The sequence below is a fragment of the Rhinatrema bivittatum genome, chromosome 3 (assembly GCF_901001135.1).
Source record: "Rhinatrema bivittatum chromosome 3, aRhiBiv1.1, whole genome shotgun sequence".
Lineage (NCBI taxonomy): Eukaryota > Metazoa > Chordata > Amphibia > Gymnophiona > Rhinatrematidae > Rhinatrema > Rhinatrema bivittatum.
In genome coordinates this window covers 220,750,543-220,766,675 of record NC_042617.1, presented here as the reverse complement: position 1 = coordinate 220,766,675, position 16,133 = coordinate 220,750,543, and the positions used below count along the sequence as shown (strand labels likewise).

The window sequence follows — 16,133 nt, the reverse complement described above, 5'->3', positions numbered from 1 at the left end:
CCCTTATGTAAACTTCTCACTGACCTCAATCTCAAACATTTTCTCTACGCTGACGATATTCAGGTCCTGATCCCCATCGAAGAGTCGCTCGCAAAAACACTGTTGCACTGGGAATCCTGCCTCCAAAATATCAAACAACTTCTTACAAGTCTCAACCTGATACTAAATTCATCAAAAACGGAACTTCTACTCATCACACCAGAAAACAGCTCCATCACATACACCCATCCTACCGTACCAAACACTACACAAGTGAGAGATCTAGGAGTTCAAATTGACAATCACCTAAACCTGAAAGCTAACATCAACAAAACCACCAGAGACTGCTTTTATAAGCTCCAAGTGCTGAAAAGAATACGACCTCTCTTCCACACACATGACTTCAGAACGATTCTACAATCAATCATTTTCGCAAAGCTGGACTATTGTAACACCATCATGCTTGGTCTCCCTTCATCACACACCAAACCATTACAAATGGTCCAAAACGCCTCCGCCCGTATACTCACCAACACTAGGAGAAGAGAACACATAACACCTATCTTGATGGACCTCCATTGGCTGCCCATCCACTTCAGAATAATCTACAAGGCCATTCTCACCATTTTCAAAAACATCCATCAATTAGCCCCAATCGATCTCCATATCCCCCTCCGATTACACCATTCCACAAGACCGACAAGAGATGCTTACAAAGGATCACTTCAAGTACCTCCAGCCAAGACTACCAGACACATCACGCTTAGAGATCGGGCATTCTCCACAGCCGGTCCAACATTATGGAACTCCATTCCCCCGGATCTTAGAATGGAACCCAACATCTCAACATTCAAGAAAAGACTCAAAACGTGGCTGTTCACGCAGGCCTTTCCTAACTCCAACTCCATCTAACTCCCTTCATTCAACACGCTCCACTAGTATTAGCGTTAATAGCCACCTCTTACAATGTTATTTATACATATATATAACTATCTGATCTTCATTTCCCTTCTCATTCCAAGTTATTGTTTTCCTTGTTATATGTAACTGCTTTTCTGCACTATTGTTTAAATGGTAAAGTTTATTATAATTGCACCCCTGTTTCTTGTGAACCAGCATGATGGGACCACCGTCTTGAATGTTGGTATATAAAAAAGTTAAATAAATAAATAAATAAATAAATAAATAAGTAAGTAAGTAAGTAAGTAGGGTGGGGTTGGGTATTAGAGAGAGCAAGAGGACGGAGGAGTGAGGCGAAGATAAAATAGGGGAAAGGAAGCTGAAGAGAAGAGGGGGAAGAGGCAGAAGACAGAATGGGGGGACTAAATGGGGACGACAGCAAGTGCAATGGGGGTGGGGATGGGCTGAAGGGAGAAGAGGATTTTGCTAAAGGAGGAAGAAGCTGTTGGGGGGGGGGCTTTTCTCCCTCCCACCAGCCTCCTCCTCCTCTTCCCATTCTCTTTTCTGTCTCCTATCTCCACTCCCTCTTGCTCTCAACCCCCCTCCCTGTTCTTTTCCCTCAGCCCCCTTCTTACCTTCCACCAGCCATTTCCCCTGCCCATCCCTCTCTTTCAGCTCTTTTTTCCTACCACACCCCCCCCCCCCTTACTTTTGCCCAGGCCTGGCACGGTGCATCCGGGTTGGTTGTCTGCCCTGGCTCCTCTTTCTACTACTTGCTTCCTGGCATCCCTCTGGTCTCCTCTCTGACATACACCTCCCTACTAGCAGCATTTACCTTGCCCCCTCATTTTGTCAAGGGGGAGTACTACAACATCCCAGTTATTCCAAAAAAATTCCCCATCTCAAGCAACACAGACACACACACCCCTTGAGTAACTGATGCCCCTCCTCCCAACTCCCTCTTTTTCCAGGCTGCAACTTACATCTCTCTCTCTCAATTCCAACCCCCTCTCGGAATGCAACCTATCCCATACCCTCCCCATCAGGAGCAAGTCATTCCTCCCCAGCATGTCAGACTGCATGTATGTGTGTGTTTCAGTAAGTATGTATATGAGCATTTCCATTCCTTAATTTATCTTGTGCATGAGAACGAATGTGTGTTAGAGCTGAGGTCTCCAAACTTTATCCTCAACAACTGCAATCCAGTGAGGTTTTTAGGATTTCCATAATGAATAGGCATGAGGTCTATTGCATACAGTGGCAGCAGTCTCAGTAGTTAAGACAGGGATAGAGCTGCATCCCCTTTCTTTTTCTTTTCTTCTTATAAAATAGAGTTAACAAAAGAAACTGCAAATTGCTAGAAACTAGCTTAGCTGCATTCAAGCAGAAACCCAGCAACCCCCCCCCCCCCCCCCCCCCCCGCTTTCTCCTTGGCAACAGTAAGGCATGAGAACAAAGTAGAAACCACAATCGGGCCGATGCAGTAAAGTGTGCTCTTGCTGAGCGCACCTTTAGCCCTGGTTTGGCTGCGCATTTTCGACGCGCTATTTTTACCCCTTATACAGTCGAAAACGCACGGCCAACCCCCCCGAAACTAATAGCGCCCGCAACATGCAAATGCATGTTGATGGGCCTATTAGTTATTCCCGCACGATATAGAAAGTAAAATGTGCAGCGAAGCCGCACATTTACTTTCAGAAATTAACGCCTGCCCAAAGGCACAGGGAAAGTGTACAGAAAAGCAGAAAAAAACTGCTTTTCTGTACACCCTCCGACTTAATATCATTATTTACTGATTGAGCGATATTAAGCTGGAGGCCCCAAAAATTAAAAAAAAAAATTTAAAAATCTGCCCATGGCCCGGAAGATGGACACTCAATTTTGCCGGCGTCCGTTTTCCGAACCCGTGGCTGTCAGCAGGCTCGAGAACCAACGCCGGTAAAATTGAGCGTCGGCTGTCAAACCCGCTGACAGCTGCCGCTTCTGTCAAAAAGGAGGCGCTAGGGACGTGCCAGTGTCCCTAGCGCCTCCTTTTACTGCGGGCCCTAATTTACATACATTTATTTACTGAATCGCTCGCTCGCTCTCCCGTGAAGCTTTCTGTATCGGCCCGAATCTGCTTAGGCTAGCACATGTAGTATAGACAGGGGAGGGAGCATGTGATCAACAGATAGTCAAGGAGAAGGAAATCTTGCTTCTTTGGCCCTTGGCAGGTGGCAAGCAGAAATAAGACTTTACCCCTCCACACACCCCTCTCCACACCTGGTTTTAGCAAGAACATTTGCTTATCAGTAGAAGCAGCAAGAAAACCGCAACTTAGAAACTGCATGTAGAACAATATCTTGTTCATACATCAGGGGAAGGAAGGGTAGAAGGGGGCTTGCATAAGCAAGAAAAAGTGTATAAAATGTACTGCTTGAGCCTGTGGGGGTGTGCCTACTTCTCTAAGATACCCATATTTGCAAGTTGTTCACTCTCCTTCCTTCCAAGGATTTATTTGCTTCTTTCAGCAGTACATGCAGATTTCATGCCTATTCATTGTGGCAATCTTAAAAACCTGACTGGATTGAGGCCCTTGATGATTGAGTGTGGAATGTGGATACCCCTGTTTTAGAGAGAGAGTGAGAGTGCGTGAGTATGTATGAGAGAAAGAGAGATAAGTCCATGCCACTGTCCATCCACAATAATTACATAGTCTAGAATCTAGAATTCACAGGGATGGGGAGTGGGGAATTCTTAATAATTAGTTTTAATTGGGTGTTAATTGATATGTATTTTGAAAATTGTTTAAAAAATTTTTAATTTATGAATTTATCAGTTATGTTGAAATAGGTTTTTTATTAGTATGATTTTATTCTTATGATTTATATTTGATTTTATTCAAATGAGGGTTTGCCAACTCCTCAGTCTTTGAGTGTCCAGTTTGGTCTGTGGAAAAGTTAGCAATCCTATGTGGGAGCGTGTGTGTGATGTTGTGCAGGGCTGTAAGGTTTACCTAATACTTTTCCCTATCCATGAGCTCTGGGGTGGGTGCGTTTGTCAGTTTTAAAATTATAGATTGCAGGACGGAGCTGGGCTTTATTCAGTGGGCCCCGGACAGACATTGAATGCAGCGGGGGGGGCGAGCAGTACAGTCATTTTTCGCACAGGCAGCAAAAAAGCTAGCACCGGCCCTGTTAACACATCACTTTCCGTTCTTGATCCTGTACCGATGATCATAAGAAGCTGCACATTGCGCTGCCTACTTCGAAGAGAAATTGAGAAATACAGCCAAGTCCAATTTTAAACAGTTTGTACGGGAGCAGCGGACAAGTCTCGCGTCCCGCAGGTCCTCTGGTCCTTCTGCTTGCCAGTCATGACTGGATAACCAACCGCGTGCATCGAGGAAGTCGCCCGTTTATGACGTGACGTACGTTCTAGCTAGCGTGCTGATGGCGCCTATTTTAGCAAAGTTATCCGTGAAGGTGTTGCAGCTGTCCTGTGTGTTTGATTGAAACTTTTTGGAGGCGTCTCGTTTAGCCATGGCTATCGGCGGTACTGTGGAGCTGGGTTTTCTGGAGGAAGCGGCCGCTTGGCGGCTTCGAAGTCCATATTTTCCTAGCAAAGTGGGCGGGCAGCCTGCTTGGTTGGGTGAGGCCGGGCTGCCAGGGCCGAAGGAGCTGAGCTGCAGGCACTGCTGCCAGCCCTGTGCCTTCCTTCTGCAGGTGTACGCGCCGGTGAGTGGGCGGCCCGAGTGTTTTCACCGATCTATTTTAGTTTTCTGCTGTCGCGAAGCCACCTGCTACTCCCCTGGGGACAGCCGCTGCTTCCGAGGTGAGCTGGCACTTGGTAGTAGAGGTTTACACTGTGTATTATTTTTTCTCTCTCTTAAAATAACATTTATATTTCTAAGAGTTTGACAACTTTTTCTTATATAAAGTGAAACGTTTTGACTTCGGTCATATAACTGGATTCAAGAATGAGAGAGGGGATGATTTGTAGCTATTTTGTTCTATCTCTGGTAGGTTTAGAGCAGTGTTTCCCAACTGTGCCTTCAGACCTGATCAGGTGTGGCATCAAAAGTCATCACTATCTAATGCTTACATTCAGGCCAGCATCTGGGCACTACTCTCAGTGCCTTGCAGCATCAAAAAACACCAGCCTTTCTGAGAACTTGTATAATCATGTATGCCTCTTCTTCTTAGCTATAGAGTGAGCTTTTGAGTATGGTAATTAATAGGCAGCAAGCAAAGAATGAGGTCACACACAGCACCTCCTCGTTTTCCCCTTCTTGAGTATCCTTCTTATAGGCCTTCTAGCCTTTGTATTATCACCAGGATGAGTGAGATGGGGAAGACATGCACTGGATCTGATTCACGCTGAGTATTGGAAGTGGTACAATGCAGGAGATCTTATAGCTACATCTGGCAGTCAAACTGGCCGATACAGAAAACTTCGCAGGAGAGCAGGCAATCGTGTATTCAAATGAGGGCCCGTGTTAAAAGGAGGCGCTAGGGACCTCTTGATTTGATAACCTGTTAAGAATGTCAAGTTTGTTTTATTATGTATGTTTGTAAACCGCCTAGACGGACATGTAATTGCCCAAGTGTGCGGTATATAAAAACTTTTTAAATAAATAAAATAAAAAATAGTGCCTCCTGTTTGACAGCTGATGCTCAATTTTACCGGCGTCGGTTTTCAAACCCGCTGACAGCTACAGGTTTGGAAAACGGACGCCGGCATAATTAAGCATCCGTCTTCCGACTCGCGGGCCGATTTAAATGTGGGGTTTTTTTTATTTTTTATTTTTTTTTAAATTTTGGGGCCTCAGACTTAATATCGCTATGATATTAAGTTGGAGGGTGTACAGAAAAGCATTTTTTCTGCTTTTCTGTACACTTTCCCAGTACCGGAAGAAATTAACGCCAGCCTTTGGGCAGGCGTTAATTTCTGAAAGTAAAATGTGCGGCTTCGCTGCACAATTTGCTTTCTGTATCGCGCGGGACTAATTAATAGGGCCATCAATATGCATTTGCATGTTGCGGGCGCTATTAGTTTGGGGGGGTTGGCTGCTCATTTTTGACCCCTTACTGTATAAGGGGTTAAGCTAGCGTGTTGAAAATGCGCGGCCAAAAGCGGGCTAAAAGTGTGCTCCGCCGGAGGGGATCCTGGTGCCATTGGTCGGCGGTCCTTTGCCCTTACTATGTCATAGGGGCTTCTGGTGCCATTAGTCGGCGGCCCTTTGTTCTTACTATGTCACGGGGGCCGACCAATCGCACCGGTAGCTCCTGTGACATAGTAAGAGCAAAGGGCCGCCGACCAATGGCACCGGTAGCCCCTGTGCCATAGTAAGGGCAAAGGGCTGTTGGCGCCATTTTGATTACTGGCAGCCAACGGCCCAAGTGCAGGAGATCGCTCCCGGACCCCCACTGGACCACCAGGGACTTTTGGCAGGTCTTGAAGGGAGTCAGGAGGGTGGGGGGTTGTAGTTAATTAAATTTAAAGGGATTGGATGGGGGGGGGGGGGGGTTTCCACAGAAAGAGAACAATAAAAGTTTTCTGATCTTGGGAGTGGACCGAAATGGGCCTCCCCAGACCCAAAAACGAAATGGGGACAAAAAAAAAAATTTTATGCACTCTCCTAATTTGCTCCATAAGATCACAGACACCTGGAAACAGAGTCTGTTTAGCACACCATTTTTTAATTTTTTTGTTTTATTTTCCCCCTCTGAATCCTAGGTGCGTCTTATGGAGCAAAAAAACCGGTATATATACCTCTGCGGTGACATCAGCCTGCTAGTATTCTCCAGCAGATGGTGGACATGCATCTCCCTACTGGGGATTGCTTCATTTAGAGACAGGATAATTAAGGAAAATAAACTTGCCCCGCTCTCCTGCATGATTTTATTTATTTATTTATTTATTTATTGTTTTTGTTATACCAAGTTTCATGATAGGCATCACATCAACCCGGTTTACAAATAACAAGGAGTGTAAAGCATAACGTAACGTAAAAAACAATATTTTCAATAAGAACCTTGAACTTTAAATACAGTGAATCAGAAAAGGGAGAGGGAAAGTTACAAAAAACAAGGAAAATAAACTTGGGATGGAAGGGGAGAAATTGAACAGCACAATATTTACATTTCAGCCTATTGATACATTAGAATAGCAAGTGAAAAAATAAGACTATGAAACGGTACATAGGTAATCAAATGAATAAATATGACACAGTTGTGAATGGTAATAGTATGATAAATATTCAGCAGGAATTAGTGAGAGAGGGTTTGAGGTTGGTTGGTTGATACCAAATGATACCAAATGGTCCCTCCCACAGGAGAATTCTTGAGGTGATTTCTGTGGTCCCTCAGGTGAGTGCCTTGGGCTAGTAGCTGGTTTTCAGCCGGCATGGACTTAGCAGCTGAAAGGCAGCGGGTGCAGGAAGCACTCCGCAGCCGGAAACCATCTCTGTACTCAGCCAGGTAAGGCTGAGCTTTGATAGTTTTCTTTTTCACAAAAAAAAAAAAAAAAAAAAATTAAAGTAAAAAAAAAATAGTTATATAGAGAGACTTAGAGGCATTTGTTGTGTAGGGCTTATTCCTTCACCCATTCTCCATGCTTGGTGCGCCGTTCCGATGTTTGTCCTGCTCCATGAGAGGTTGAGGGCCGTGGGCAGCCTGGAGGGTTGAAGCAGCCTCCTTTAGGCTAGGCCACGCTCCGAAGCTTTTTTGCTGCGCGCCGTGTGATAGGCCACAATGGCATTTCGCGTGCTTAATCTACGGGATTGTTAGTTTGGCGTTAATCTGTGAGTTCACGTTAAGTGGTGCCATAGTGGACACCTGTGCAACAAACTGTGCGCAGATTGTGATACATTGCAGGAAGACCTTGTGAGACTGGAAAATTGGGCATCCAAATGGCAGATGAAATTTAATGTGGATAAGTGCAAGGTGATGCATATAGGGAAAAATAACCCATGCTATAATTACACAATGTTGGGTTCCATATTAGGTGCTACAACCCAAGAAAGAGATCTAGGTGTCATAGTGGATAACACATTGAAATCGTTGGTTCAGTGTGCTGCGGCAGTCAAAAAAGCAAACAGAATGTTGGGAATTATTAGAAAGGGAATGGTGAATAAAATGGAAAATGTCATAATGCCTCTGTATCGCTCCATGGTGAGACCACACCTTGAATACTGTGTACAATTCTGGTTGCCACATCTCAAAAAAGATAATATTGCGATGGAGAAGGTACAGAGAAGGGCTACCAAAATGATAAGGGGAATGGAATAACTCCCCTATGAGGAAAGACTAAAGAGGTTAGGACTTTTCAGCTTGGAGAAGAGACGGCTGAGAGGGGATATGATAGAGATGTTTAAAATTATGAGAGGTCTAGAACGGGTAGATGTGAATCGGTTATTTACTCTTTCGGATAGTAGAAAGACTAGGGGGCACTCCATGAAGTTAGCATGGGGCACATTTAAAACTAATCGGAGAAAGTTCTTTTTTACTCCATGCACAATTAAACTCTGGAATTTGTTGCCAGAGGATGTGGTTAGTGCAGTTAGTATAGCTGTGTTTAAAAAAGGATTGGATAAGTTCTTGGAGGAGAAGTCCATTACCTGCTATTAAGTTCACTTAGAGAATAGCCACTGCCATTAGCAATGGTAACATGGAATAGACTTAGTTTTTGGGTACTTGCCAGGTTCTTATGGCCTGGATTGGCCACTGTTGGAAACAGGATGCTGGGCTTGATGGACCCTTGGTCTGACCCAGTATAGCGTTTTGTTTTGTTCTTAATGCTTCCAAGTGAACAAGACGTATTATCAATACAAGGTACTTCCATTTGGCCTATCCTCAGTTCCCAGAGTGTTCACAAAATGCTTAGTGGTGGCTATGGCCCATCTTCGCAGAGAGGGCAACAAAAACTTTCCCTATCTGGACCACTGGCTCCTAGTCTCCTCAAAACCAAAAATCCTTTCACACCTGCAGCAAGCCATACTCTGCTTGGACAAGTTGGGATTCATAATCAACTACGAAAAGTTGCACCAGGTTCCCACCCAAGTCCTTCAATTCATTGGAGCACTAAAACACCAAGCTCTGCAGAGCCTTCTTTCCAATGCAGTGAATCCAAACCTTTCGTGAACTGTCCTCTACACTAAAGAGTCAATTGAGTACCTCAGCTCGCCAAATTCTCACAAGGTTGGGTCATATGGCGGCATCCCTATTTGTGGTAACACACCCCAGTCTTCATATGTGTTGACTACAGTGGGGACTAAAAGCTCAGTGGTCTCAACACAAGCAACAAATGTCTCATCAAATTCTTATAACTCGCTCCTATGACCTCTGATTATAGATTAGAGGCTCTCCCCCCAAGTTCTACAGATGGGAGCACCATTTCCATCACCAGAACATCAAATCACTATGACAACAGATGCATCCACTCACGGATGGGGTGCACATGTACTTCACCTGAAAACTCAAGGGATTTCGTCACTGCAGGAAAAACACCTGCAAATAAACCTGCTGGAGCTGAGAGCTATAAGGAATGTAGTCCACACCTTCGTACGTATCCTCACTGGAAAGGGAGTGATTAGTTTACACAGACACCCAAGTAGCCATATTTTACATAAACAAAGGAGAGTCTGGTTTGTAGACACTTTGCAAAGAGGCAGTGCTAATACTGGAATGGGCACTGAACCACTCCATCCAGTTGCAAGCAACATATCTTCCGGGAATACAAAACGCAGAAGCTGACAGGCTCAGCAAGATATTCCATCCCCATGAATGGGCATTAAATCAAGAAGTGGCGAACAGTCTAATCAGCAAATGGGGAACACCCTACGTAGACCTCTTTGCAAAGGAAGCCATCACAAACTACCTCAGTTTTGCTCCATCTATCCCAGCACTTGCAGAATAGCTCAAGATGTCTTTCTACTTCCCTGGACTGAGAACCTGTTGTACACTTACCCACAGATACCCATGCTGGGACGAGTAATCCAGAAATGCATAACAGACTAATCAGATCTCATTCTCATTGCACAAGTGTGGCCCAGACAACCATGGTATGCCTATCTCGTGCATTTATCAATTCAAACACTGATACAATTAGGGAACTGAAAGGACCTCATATCACTTCACCCCTCTACACTCCTTTCTACATCTGATGGCTTGGAGATTGAAAGGAAGGCTCTAAGTCATCTTACTGTCCTGACCAACATTGAACATATTCTTATTTCCACTAGGAAGCCGTCTATGCAGAGGAATAATGCTAGAAAATGGAACAGATATTCCAGTTGGTGTACTAGTACAGTAATAGATCCTCTTCACAGCTCATCACAACAGGATTCTCCAATATCTCCATCTGTTATGTTCTTCTGGGCTAGCAATATCATCCATTAGAGTATACTTCACTGCTATTGCAACATATCACCTTTCATTGCATTGAAAATATATTTCTACACATCCATTGGTATCTCATTTCATGAAGGGAACCATAAGATTTTGTCCCCCAATTACAAAACCGGCAGTTCCCTGGGGCATTAACATAGTTTTGGAAAAATTCATGCACCTGCCATTTGAACCACTACATTCCACTTCAATGAAATTCCTAACGTGGAAAGTATTATTTCTAGTGGCTATCACATCTGCAAAAGTCAGTGAGTTACAGGCCTTAGTTCACTACTCTCCGTATTTACAATTCTACCATGATAAGGTTACCTTACAAACCAACCCGGTTTTCCCCCCCCTAAAATAGTGTCAGCGTTTCATCTGAACCAAACAATCACTTTACCAATTTTTTTTCCTGAAGCCACATGGCTACGGAAAGAGGAAAAAACCTTCATACATTGGACTGTAAAAGAGCTTTAGTGTATTATATTCAAAGAACTCTGTTTCCAAAACGTAGTTCACAATTGGCTTTTCTCCTTCAATCCGTTTGCATCAGGTTTGTCAGTCTCTAAATATACATTGTCAACTTGGTTATTCAGGTGTATTAATTTGTTACTTGTCGCATAAGCTCCTGGATGGAGTAAAAGCACCTCAGATCCAATCCTCTGCAACCTCCATAGCTCACCTGAAAGCTGTTCCTATTTTAGATATCTGCAGGGCAGCCATGTGGTCCTCTCTGCACACCTTCACATTGCACTATTATCTCAAACAGACACGGTCAGACGCAGCAATGGGAGAAGCAATAGAAACTGCAGAACAAAAGAGACACAAAAAGGGGTTGAATTAGCACATTTGGCTTTCTTTCTCACAAATTTCAATAATCAAACCCCTTTTTGTGTGTCTTATTCTGCAGTTTCTACTTCAATATTTATTTAATTTAAAAAAAAAGCTTGTATACTGCAACCTTCCAGACAAATTTTTGTTTAGTGTGGTTTACATAACCACATTAAACCGTTTACATAACCACACGGAACCGTATCAAAGCTTTTGATACGGTTCTACACAGGAGACTGGTGAATAAAACAAAAAGCTTGGGAGTGAGTGCCGAAGTGGTGACCTGGATTGCAAACTGTTTGACGGACAGAAGACAATGCGTGATGGTAAATGGAACTTTCTCTGAAGAGAGAGCAGTTTTAAGTGGTGTACCGCAAGGATCAGTGTTGGGACCGGTCCTGTTCAATATCTTTGTGAGCGACATTGCGGACGGGATAGAAGGTAAGGTTTGTCTTTTTGCGGACGACACTAAGATCTGCAACAGAGTGGACATGCCGGAAGGAGTGGAGAGAATGAGATGGGATTTAAGGAAGCTGGAAGAGTGGTCGAAGATATGGCAGATGAAATTCAATGCCAAGAAGTGCAAAGTCATGCATTTGGGGAGTGGAAATCCGAATGAACTGTATTCGATGGGGGCGGGGGGGGAAAGGCTGATGTGCACGGAGCAGGAGAGAGACCTTGGGGTGATAGTGTCTAATGATATGAAGTCGGCGAAACAATGCGACAAGGCGATAGCAAAAGCCAGAAGAATGCTGGGATGCATAGAGAGAGGAATATCGAGTAAGAAAAGGGAAGTGATAATCCCCTTGTACAGGTCTTTGGTGAGGCCTCACCTGGAGTACTGTGTTCAATTCTGGAGACCGTTTCTACAAAGAGACAAGGACAAGTTGGAAGCGGTACAGAGAAGGGCGACCAGGAAGGTGGAGGGTTTTCATCGGTTGACATACGAGGAGAGATTGAAGAATCTAAATATGTACACCCTGGAGGAAAGGAGGAGCAGGGGTGATATGATTCAAACTTTCAGATACTTGAAAAACTTTAACGATCCAAAGACAACGACAAACCTTTTCCAACAGAAAAAAATCAGCAGAACCAGAGGTCATGAGCTGAGGCTCCAAGGAGGAAGACTAAGAACCAATGTCAGGAAGAATTTCTTCACTGAGAGAGTGGTGGATGCCTGGAATGCCCTTCCGGAGGAAGTGGTGAAGTCCAAAACTGTGAAGCACTTCAAAGGGGCGTGGGATAAACATTGTGGATCCATCAGGTCCAGAGGACATGTATAAAAGAGCAGGTAGCAAAACACTGCACGGAGCGGCAGTAGCCACAGAGGCATTCACTGAGCGGGATGCCAGTGGCCAGTGGTAGGTGTTCCACCTTCACGGAGCGGAAGGATGGAGGGCTGTCATCTCCCAATTAAATAAAAAAAAACAAAAAAAAAAACAGGGATGGGATCCATCAGGTTTAGAGGACGCATATAAAGAGCAGGTAGTAAAATACTGCACGGAGCGGCAGTAGCCACAGAGGCATTCACGGAGCGGGATGCCAGTGGTAGGTGTCCACCTTCATGGAGCGGAAGGATGTAGGGCTATCATCTCCCAATTAAATAAAAAAAACAAAAAACAAAACAGGGATGGGATCCATCAGGTCTAGAGGACGCATATAAAGAGCAGGTAGTAAAATACTGCACGGAGCGGCAGTAGCCACAGAGGCATTCACGGAGCGGGATGCCAGTGGTAGGTGTCCATATAAAGAGCAGGTAGTAAAATACTGCACGGAGCGGCAGTAGCCACAGAGGCATTCACGGAGCAGGATGCCAGTGGTAGGTGTCCACCTTCACGGAGCGGAAGGATGGAGGGCTGTCATCTCCCAATTAAATAAATAATAATAATAAAAAAAAACAGGGATGGGATCCATTAGTGCTAGAGGACGCATATAAAGAGCAGGTAGTAAAACACTGCATGGAGTGGCAGTAGCCACAGAGGCATTAACGGAGCGGGATGCCAGTGGCCAGTGGTAGGTGTCCACCTTCACAGAGTAGAAGGATGAAGGGCATCCATCTCCCAATTAAAAAAAAAAAAAAGAAAAAAACAGGGATGGGTTCATGGGCTATAGGTATTACCAATTATTAGGCTTTTCAATATTTGATGATAGTTAATGTGACTTTCAAGGCATGCTTCACTTTCGGTGCATGTCCGGCATGACTCCCTGCTTCAATGACAGGGGAAAAGAAAAACTGATACTTCACACATTTTCAGTATTGCCCTCTGCTTCATGGCAGAGAGCTATGCTGCCGCTTACCCAACTAATCAAACTTAATATTTCACTTGGAAGCAGCTCCATCACTGCTCTCTACATTAATAGTGGGGGTGAAAAGGGAATTAGAACATAAGGTTACTAAGAGCCAAGAGAAACAGTTAAGTATGAGAAAAAATAAGTGTAAGGCTTGCTGGGCAGACTGGATGGACCGGTTGGTCTTCTTCTGCCGTCATGTCTATGTTTCTTTGTTTCTATACATAAAACACCCACAAATTATATAAAAATGACAAGATATGACCCATATTTTATTTTTTATTTATTTAAGGTTTTTATATACCGGCATTCATGATAAAATCACATCATGCTGGTTTATATTAAAACAGTGGTGCATATAAAGAAAAAACAAACTGGAACTGTAGTGCGGAAGAAAGCAGTTACAAAAAACAGGGATGCTTAAACTGGGATAGGAAGGAAAAAGAAAAGGTTAATAGCATTTTAAATATTTACAACGAACAGTTAAATGAGCTGGTTGTGTTATAGAACTTGAAGTTGAAGGACATTAGCTGGAGTTCGGGAAAGCTTGTTTGAAGAGCCAAGTCTTAAGTCTCTTCCTGAAGGTTGGGAGGCAGGGTTCCTGTCTTAGGTCTGGGGGGATGGAATTCCATAAAGGGGGACCGGCGGTAGAGAGGGCCCGATCTCTCAAGGTAATATGTCTAGTGGCTTTGGTTGGAGGAACCTGGAGTGAACCTCTATATGCGTCTCTGGTAGGTCTTGAAGAATTGTGTAAGAGGAGAGGAATTTGCAGGTCGATAGAAGTATGTTGATGAATGATTTTGTAGATAACGGAGATGGATTTGTAGAGAATTCTGAAGTGCACTGGCAGCCAATGAAGGCTTTTTAGGATAGGGGAGATGTGATCTCTTCTTCTGGTGTTTGTTAATATTCGTGCTGCCGCATTTTGTACCATCTGAAGCGGTTTGGTATAGGAGGAAGGGAGACCTAGAAGGATAGAATTGCAATAGTCTAACTTTGAGAAAACTAATTCCTGAAGGATTGTTCTAAAGTCCTGCAAGTGAAAGAGAGGTCTTATCCTTTTCAAGACTTGGAGTTTTTGAAAACAGTCTTTGGTAGTTTTGTTGATAGAAGCTTTCAAATTCATCCGATTGTCAATTAAAACTCCAAGGTCTCTCAGTTGCGTGGATTGTGGAATGCCAGGGTGAGTGGAAGTGATGTTACTGTTCTCGGGAGAGATGAGCAGGAGTTCGGTTTTGGAGGAATTTAATACTAAGTTTAGACTAGTGAGGAGGAGTTTGATTTGTTGGTGGCAGTTTTCCCAGTGATCTAGTGTTTTCAAGTATGTGTCTTTAACAGGAATTATTATCTGAATATCGTCCGCATATAGAAAATGTTTTAGATTGAGGCTGGAGAGGAGCTGGCATAGCGGTAAGAGATAGATGTTAAAGAGCGTAGGGGACAGAGAGGAACCCTGTGAGACTCCTACGGTTGAATTGTAACGTGATGATTCTTTGTTTTGGATTTTAACCTTGTAGCCTCTGTTGTTGAGAGAAGTTTTGAACCAATTAAGTGCGGCACCAGTAATTCCTATTGCCGCCAACTGATTTATGAGGATGGAGTGATTGACAGTGTCAAACGCTGCCGAGAGGTCCAGTAGAATCAGTAGAAATGATTGTCCTTTGTCGAGGCCCATGATGAGGTAGTCTGTCAGGGAAATGAGGAGTGATTCTGTGCTAATGGCTTTGCGGAACCCATGTTGGGAGGGGAACAGGAGATTATTATCTTCTAAGTAGTCTGAAAGTTGAGTGTTCACTAATTTTTCCATAAGTTTTGCTATGAAGGGCAGGTTGGCGATCAGGCGGAAGTTATTTGGGTCTTTAGGATCCAGATTGGGTTTTTTTAGGAGTGGTTTGAGAGAAGCCAATTTAAGGTCCTCTGGGTAGAGTCCTTGGGAGAGAGAACAATTAATGATGTCTGCCAGAATTTTGGAAATGGAGTCTGGAATTGTCAAGAGGAGTTTCGTAGGAATGTGATCCGTAGGATGAGAGGAAGGTTTCATTCTCCTTAGTGCTACTTGAAGCTTTCGATCCCATCTCCTCCACTGAGATACAAGACGGGTGCTTTTGAAGTAGAGATTAAAAGAAGTCGAGTATGAGGTGGTATTGGAGGGCAGCTGTGTTAGAAGGCTGGCAATTTTGTTTTGGAAAAATAGAGCTAGTTCTTCCGCTTTAGCTTGTGCTAGGTTGCTAGGAACTTCCAGGGGGTTGATTTGGGTAAGGCTAGATACGTAGGCAAAGAGTACTTTGGCGTCGAAGACCAGGTTATGGATCTTGGAGGCGTAAAAGTCCCTTTTTGATTTTAGAGTATAGGACTTGTATTGGTGTAGTGTAGATTTGTAGGCGGAGAGTGTGCTGGCACATGGGGCTTTGCGCCATTTGCTCTCTTTCTGCCTTAAGCATTGTTTTAGCCTTCTAAGTTCATTGGTGAACCAAGGTTGTCTTTTGGAAGCATTTGAGTGTGCCCTTTTTGTAGATAGTGGGCAGAGCTTGTTGGCTATATCTTCTGTAATTTTGTTCCAAGAGCAGAGAGCCGTGTTCGGGTCGGTGAGGTCTATAAGGGGAAGTTGAGCGGTCAGGAGGTTCTTAAGGTCTTCTGAGGAGCAAGATTTTCTGTAAAGAAATGTGGGTGAAGGAATGTGGGGGGTGCTGGATTCTTTCAGTGAGAATGAGGTCGAAATAAGAGTGTGGTCTGACCAAGGTACTTTCTTGCAATTGAGGAGCG

General features: G+C 44.0%; 1 protein-coding gene across 1 annotated transcript in view; it reads left to right on the top strand.

Annotated features, from left to right (window-relative positions):
* The first annotated feature begins 4,294 nt into the window (after positions 1 to 4,294).
* PDCD2 (programmed cell death 2) overlaps positions 4,295 to 16,133 on the top strand; it is a 146,071-nt gene continuing 134,232 nt past the window's right edge. The window contains exon 1 of the mRNA XM_029594209.1: positions 4,295 to 4,692. Coding sequence (XP_029450069.1) covers positions 4,401 to 4,692 — 292 coding nt within the window. The 5' untranslated portion in view covers positions 4,295 to 4,400. The remainder of the gene's footprint in view (positions 4,693 to 16,133) is intronic.